The following is a 7,715-nucleotide window of genomic DNA, read 5'->3' as shown; positions in this document are numbered from 1 at the left end:
CCAGAGTCCCAAACTACGCCAGCTCCATGTGAACGTCACTTGAACTGAGGCCAGGGTAGAGGAGCAGTGTGTGAGAGGCAGAAGATTGAGCTTACTGATTCGGAAGGGTTGACTACTTAATAATTTTGATTGCTGATTTGAAAGAGCATGGTTACTTTAAGGTAGTTATTTAATGACGTGGATTTAAGTTTAGTTTTACATTATTGTTGTAAACCTTCTCTAGTTGTTTCTTTTCTTATGTTAGTACTTTAATAGTCGCAACCTCCTGCACATTCCTCAGGTGTCAGTATTGGGACAAGTGCCGTGTAATGTCTTTGTTGGTGACATGGACAGCGGGATCAAGTGCACCCTCAGCAAGTTTGCCAGTGACACCAAGCTGTGTCATATTGTGCCAGATTTTATATAGGCAACCTAAAAAAAATTGGCCACACTTCCAAGTATTCATAGTCCTAGGGAGGTGTCTCTGTGGTGTCAGAAGGCTTTTCTGGACTCCAGACAAGGGCATGCTGTGGAAATCTGTATGTTCTTCCTACCAGCCACAGAACTGTCATTTTTTTGCTTTTGCTGCATGCCTACACTGTAAAAGATCACACATCCGCTTCAGCCAAGCTCACCTTTATATAGCTTGCAAACATCCTAAAAATCTGTCCATGACTGCTTCTCTTTTAGAGGGTTGGGCTGCAGTAACTAGGACATACCTTTACAAAGTTTAATATGATACAAAGTTGGCAAGATCAGGTGCTCAACATTGGGAAATTCTCTGGTTCTGTTAACCTGACTACGTCTCCCAAGCTGTAAATTCAGAGATAAACCTTAGTAAGCAACACTTCTCTTTCTGGGGCACATTAATCATAGCTAGATAAAACTTTCATGTTCAAGGGAAATGAAAATTCTTCTAAATATACTTAACTGCTTAATTAAAAGTGGAGTTTGCTGAATTTTGGATGTTTGATCTTGAAGGTGTGCTGTTGCGCTCATGCTGTTCATTATGTTGGATGTTTCAGAGCTTCATTTTTGCCAAGAGAAGAAGATAAGCTGCACGTAAATGACCCATGCATGAATTCCCTTGACTTTACCCTGGAGCTTGTGAAGCCTTTGGCCTGAGAAGTCTGTTTTGGGTGATCTACAGGTGTAATGCATACATGGCACTGGGTTATTCTCTGAGGTTTACAGTAGTTTTTAAGACGTTCTTCATTTTAAAAAGGGAAACTGCTTGTCAGTTAGGAGGAAATCATGGAAAACCCTAATTTCTAGATGGAAACTCAAGGATGTATAACCATGTAGCTTTAACCGAGTGCTATAATTGTTTGGTTTACTCAATAACTTGCATCACTGTGGCATCTTCACATGAAACTATGAGAAGACTCTGTGAATATTAATTGAACTCCGACACCTCTGAGATGGAGGCAGGTCCAGTTCTCATTCTTCAAACTGGGAGAATGATGCACAGACAAATTGGTCGTGCCGTTCCTTTTCAACATAGCCACTTAAAAGGGTTTCTGTTTTCTCCACCCAGTGATTCCTTCAGCTGAGATAGTTCAAGGGTTTGCATAGCCTTATGCTTAAATAGCATTCATTCATAAACACTATATTTTTTCCCTAATCTGTTTTATTTTTCTGATTGGGACATGGCCCCATGCAGTGGTCAATTAGCATAATTAAGAGGAAAATAACCTGTGGGGAAAGAATGTCACACCAGTTCACCATGGGTTAAGTAATTGTGCCATAGATGAATGGCATTAGATCCCACTGAAGTAAGCCACAAAACCTCTGTTGGTTTCATCATTGCAGTTTTTGCCAGTCTTCATCAAAGCCAAAAAGAGAAGCAGTGCTCTGGATGCTTACATGAAAAAAAAAATCAAATTCTTCCCTTAATACAAAAAAAACTTATTCTGGCCATGGCATCCTGCTTGATGACTTGCTTGTATACTGATAACATAAAACCTAAACATTCTCTGGTTGGAAAAAAATACTTCTTTTTAATTGAAGGATTAAATCACTAATCACAGGCTATTAAATCACTAATTTCAGATATTAAATTATGTCACATCCTAAACAAAGTAAGTAGCACCAAGGTTATATTAAGAAAATAAGGTGTCAAAAAGGCGGCTTGGGGAAAGAGTTGTGAAAAAAAACAGTAAGCCATATCAGCGTGATGATAAAGGTAAGATTTTCAGTCACACACAAGACAGCAGATTCAGTGTTAGCCTTAATTCTGTGCCTCTGCATCTATACGTCATTAGAGTTCCTCAATATATCTTTTATAGTCTTTAAGCTCTTTTGACACCCTCGGAAGAACAGACTGGTTGAATGCATTTCTTTCACTGTATCTCTCAGCCATGACAATATTCTTCCCTGGCTCATCTTTTATCTGCAAATGGGTTTGCTTCTCATAATGCTGGGAAAAAATTGTCTGCCTGAATTAGAGCAATTTCTTTCTGTGGTGCTCATCACAGAATTTATTACAGCAAGCTATAAAGTAAACAGGATTTTCTTATCCCTCCTTTCACATGTGGGAAACTTTTTTTTTGCGAGTGACCACCTTAAATTAACTCAGCCTGAGCACCAATAGTTCTGAAAGAGTTTCTGCAGGTTTCAGTTTGTTTACTGTGGCATAAAGACTACCCTGGAAGAGGAGGATTCAAACTCTCATTTAAATCTTATTTTATTTCAAGGCTGACAGAGTATTATGGCTTTTACCTAGTATCAAGCCATGTCTCTGAACTAGCAATTAGGAGGTGAAAATCTCTTTACATCCTGATTGGTATCTTAGTGCCAGTCAAGCTGTTTTTAACAAAAATCTTAATAGTCAAGTGTGTGGCAAACAGTTGATTTTTTGTTGTTGTTGTTAGCTGTGCCAGTCTGCATAGCTGCATGTTTTTCTTGAATTTACAGCTTCTGTCAGTCCAATACTTTTAAGAGGCAGTTTAGCTGATTTAGGAGGTGAATCAGTAGATTAATGGACTACGCTGATCTTACTTTAAACAGCTAATTTTCAATATCCTTTGGGCTATTTGAGACACGCAGGAAAAGTGCTGCTGGTCTGATCTGATTACATTTTGTTGTAGTCTCCAGTGATTGACTATTTAGTAGATTTGAATTGGGACAAAAAGCGTTTTGTTTTCAGACTGTCAGTTCATATGGATTTCAATTTAGTAAAAGCTGGGACTGATTTACCATCTTTATGTGATGTCTCCCTGAAGTTTGATGGGCGGAGTCCAGGTGGCTAAAAATTAAAAAATAAGAAATTAAAAATACCGAGACAGTAGAGTGAAAGAGGTTGACTTCATCTGAGAGGCTTCATCTGAGAGCAGAACTAGCTGCTTGCCTAAATTCAGAAGGACTGTCAGTTTGATCTTATTCTCAGCACTAGGATTAATTAAAAATTTTTAATTAAAAAAATAATTAATTTTTTTTTAATTACAAAAAATAATCCTAGTGCTGAGAATAAGACCAAACTGACAGTCCTTCTGAATTTAGGCAAGCAGCTAGTTCTGCTATGTATGTGTCTTTGGCCTATGTAAATGTAGTAATTTATTCTGTATTATTGTAAGAATTTTCGTCTCAGTCACCAAGCAAAAAGGTTGGGTTTTGATTAGTTACATGTGAGGTTGTGTTGTGGCTTAAACCCACCCGACAACTAAACACCACCCAGCCGCTTGCTTGCTCCCCCAGACGAGGGAGAGAACCAGAAGAGTAGAAGTAAGAAAACTGGTGGATTAAGATAGAGAGAGTTTAATAGGTAAAGGAAAAGCTGTGCGTGCAAGCAAAGCAAAACAAGAAATTCAGTCACTGCTTCCCATGGTCATGCAGGTGCTTAGCCATCACCAGGAGAGCAGGGCTGCGTTATGCAAACGGTGACTTGGGAAGAGAAACGCCATCTCTCCGAGTGTTGCCTGCCCCCTTCCCCCTTCTTCCCTCAGCTTTATGTGCTGAGCACGACATCAGATGCTATGGGATATCCCTCCGGTCAGTTGGGCTCTGCTGTCCCAGCTGTGTCCCCTCCCAACTCCTTGTGCACCCCCAGCCTATTTTTCGTGGGGTGGGGTGAGGAGCAGGAAAGGCCTTGGTGCTGGGTAAGCACTGCTCAGCAACAAACTAAAACATCTCTCTGTTATCAGCACTGTTTCCAGCACAAATCCAAACCATAGCCCTGTACCTGCTACTGTGAAGAAAATTAACTCTATCCCAGCCAAAACCAGCACGGGTAGGTACGTGTGAAAACAGCTATAATGGAGAAAAGCACTGCAGAACAGATTTTTGGGTCCCATTTCACTGATGATAGTCCTTCTTACACTTAACGTCATGCAACGGCAGTCCTCTATTCTTTCAAAACTTGATCAGTTTAGAAAATTGAATTGTCTGATCATGGTGCCTTCTGATAACTGAGCAGATACCTGTCCTGTAAACTACTAATTTTCACAGATCCTGTTGTGTGCCAGTAATTCTTCTTGAATTGCAGCAAGGTATCAAACTCGAAATACAGTCTGTGAATTCATTAGAATCTTAAATTCTTTATATTTTAATTGTCAAAAATTAACTCTGCCAATAGATCTCAGCTGAGACATGAAAAATGACAATACCATTTACTGTATGTAACCTAGGATTGTTTTATTCTATCATGATACCACAGTGTTTTCCAGGTACCTTTATGTTTCGGTTGAAAACTGCCAACTGGAAACTGTACCGGTTTCTTTAGACTGTACAGTTTTGAAATATTTCTTGTTGTGGACAAACATCCTTGCTGAAAAGCCTTTGCCAACTTTCTGGGGCAGATTAATTTGTACTTTTGGTAAAGATCTCCAGTATGCCTGTCTCTTTTGCTAGACTTCTTTATGTAGCCTATCTTTAGATACTACAAGATTTGTTGTATGTATTTTAAATGTTGATTCTAGTTCAGATTTTGGGAGCTGAGCACCCTTGGGAATAGTTTAGATGCTCAGAGCTGTATGGTACCTTCGTGTTTAATAAAATCAGCATACTTCCCTTCTATTAAATCACAAGGTTATTTTCAGTGCAGTTTCCTTGAAGCTTCCATTGGAATCAGATGTTAAATTCTGAATTTGCAATCAGAGTGGATAGTCACTGCTGCATGGGATGATGGGTCCCTTCCCTCCTTCTCCCTCCTTCCGTGTCAGCTCAGATCCCTTCCAGTTGAAGTGAAGTACTAGCTAATCAGAAGATGTATAGTGAAGACAATTCTTCAGAAAGATCCACGCCAACTCCGCTGTATAAAAAATTCAGTTGCTCCTACCTTGTGAAAGTCTGCTGTGTTTGGGCATGTGTTCTCATATATCTTGTGTTGAAAGTTGCCTAATTCCTTTTGATATCTGACTAATCTCATTGCAATTTCCTCAACTGCAGAAGTGGCGGAAAACTTTTACATAACATGAACTAATAGCAGCGGGGCCTGTTCTGTTAGAGCTGCTGAATTATTCTGCGACTGTTATTCAAGTCCCTCAGCATTTGCTGTTTATGTAGATGATTGATGGCAGGCAAATTAGACTACAGGCTCAGGGCCGGGTTAAGTGTTTTCTGGTGTATTTTTACAGCATTTGCTGAGATGAAACCCTGATCCCCAATCAGGGGTTTAAATCCTGCTGCAGTACATATTGTTAATGGTATGCAGTATTGCCCTTTCCAGGAGCATGTCGAGTAGCCCTGTTTCTGGCAGGGGTGCAGATTGCCGCCTCAGTCTCCTCTTGGCAGAGTCCTGTCGTGTCTGATGTGCCATTCCAGGCTGCGGGCTGGTATGTGAGACCTGAGGTCTGTGTCTGCTGGGAAGGGACTTTGATGTATATGTGTCCCCCACCCCCAGCAGGTCTGTGAGGATACGGGGTAGGTTTGCCTTCTTCAACTGCAGCACTTGGTAGGTGAGGTGAAGAGGGTGCCCACTCTTCGTTTTTGTGCGCCTCAGGCTCATTAAACACTGTAGTCATTGGTACTTCTGAGCAAGGAAGCTAGCAACAGGCAAAGAGGTGAATAAAATCAAGATAGTTTTAAGTATCTGACCATTCAACCTGTTAGCATATCTCATGTATGACTTAGTGCAAGACCTGTCTGTGATGGTTGGGTGCCATGAGAAACTAGGCAGCAAACATGGCGTGTCTCACTCAAGTTAAACCCACATGCATTGAAGGGGATTGCACTGTCGCTGTCTTTGTGCTAGATTGTTCTTCTCCAGTGTGCTTTGTATCTGTGCTGACAGGATACTTCAGGTCACTAATTGCTAGTCTGTTTGAGCTGTACCAGTGCTTTGTACTACTGCTACTTGAGCACATGGCAGACTTGCAGGTGAAGAGTAGATTTGGAAAAGAAAGTGAGAGATGAACAAAAAAGTGAATGCAAAGTATCTTCGGTCATGTTCAGATGCTGTAGTGCGTCCTGTCCAACATGTTATTTATCTGTTGATAAGCAGCTGCAGCAATGCCCACCCTTGTCATTTATGTAGCTATTTGGATAATTCCCAATTTTTTTTTCCCATGTCGTTGAACTTCTCTTGCAGGGTAGTTGAAAGTTTATCAACTCAATAGTGGTACTGAGTTTCTTGTGCAAAAAGAAAACAATTTAGAGTAATATGTACTTTAAATCATGGGACTGTCAAGGTGACACTGTTATTTTTCCCATTTATCTGCAGAAGCTGGACAAGTCTGACTTGGATAACTGGGAGAACATCAGAGGACCCAGTCTGTGGGAAGATTCCAGGACTGTTCAGAGACAACGACGGGAGGCTCTACGTCTCAAGACCGAGTGACTGAGCAAGCCTAGTTTGGTGCCTCTGCAAAAAAAAAAAAAAATCTCAGGCTGGACTGTCTTGTTTTTTAATCCAGTGTCAGGAACAGATATGGGAGGAGGGGATTGCCGTGAGCACTTCATGCTGGTGCATATATATATAAAACTGTGAGATCAGTTCAAAAGGCACTGTATTATATGAAGCTCTTTGTTTGCATCCATTTGCACAGAGTTCCACAGGCTGTATATATGAATTCTCAATTAAAAAAATGACTGATTATTCTACTGAGAATATCCCGTTGTTTTTCAATCCCTGTCGTTCAAAAGTGACATGCTTCAGCAAGGAGTTACATTTCAGAAGTCACTTGTCACTGCCAGAAGTTGTTGTCCTAATGAGAACAACGGTGCTGTCATCTAGATGTGTGTGACCAGATAAATGCTGCTTCAGGGAGCCCCTGCGTGACTTCAGGCTCTTAAGCTTGGAAGGGACTCCAGGGGCCATTCGGAACAGTGAGTCCATTTTTGGCTAAATAATGTTCTTGTGTTTCATTTCCAGGAACTTGACAGAGGCATATACAGTGTCAGCTGGTAATCGATCAAATAACATTTGTTCAGCTGTGGTTAGACTTTTCTGATTAGTTTATCAATACCTTTGTGCAGGCAGGACCTTTGCACTGGAACTTCTCAGTTTAAGCTAGAAGAATTCTTCCCTCATCAAGAGCTGTGGTGTTTCCCTGTGAGCAAGTATTGTAGCAGAATCTTCTCAAACGACTATAGCGTGGCAAAGCTCATCTTACATGTATCATTACATGTATATTTGTGCGTGTGCATGGAAATTTTTCATCTTTTGAAGAATTCTGACATGCTTGTCTTTTTATATTTCTGTACTATATGTCTGCTGTTAGAAGAAACCATGCTAACGTTCAGGACCCTTGTGCTGAGACAGTTCAGTGAAGCAGCATCTAGTCCAATTCTTCAAATTA

General features: G+C 40.6%; 1 protein-coding gene across 1 annotated transcript in view; it reads left to right on the top strand.

The window, feature by feature from the left end:
• The window catches only part of LOC104271056 (cytochrome c oxidase assembly protein COX16 homolog, mitochondrial), a gene marked incomplete at its 5' end in the record, with an annotated part of 13,279 nt that extends 6,525 nt beyond the window's left edge, over positions 1–6,754 (top strand). Inside the window, one exon of the mRNA XM_009865610.1 lies at positions 6,638–6,754. Coding sequence (XP_009863912.1) covers positions 6,638–6,754 — 117 coding nt within the window. The remainder of the gene's footprint in view (positions 1–6,637) is intronic.
• Positions 6,755–7,715: the final 961 nt, after the last annotated feature.

The sequence above is a fragment of the Apaloderma vittatum genome, unplaced genomic scaffold (assembly GCF_000703405.1).
Source record: "Apaloderma vittatum isolate BGI_N311 unplaced genomic scaffold, ASM70340v1 scaffold7860, whole genome shotgun sequence".
Taxonomy (NCBI): Eukaryota; Metazoa; Chordata; class Aves; order Trogoniformes; family Trogonidae; genus Apaloderma; species Apaloderma vittatum.
Note: the sequence above shows the minus strand (reverse complement) of the source record. Positions and strands in the feature narration are given on the sequence as shown.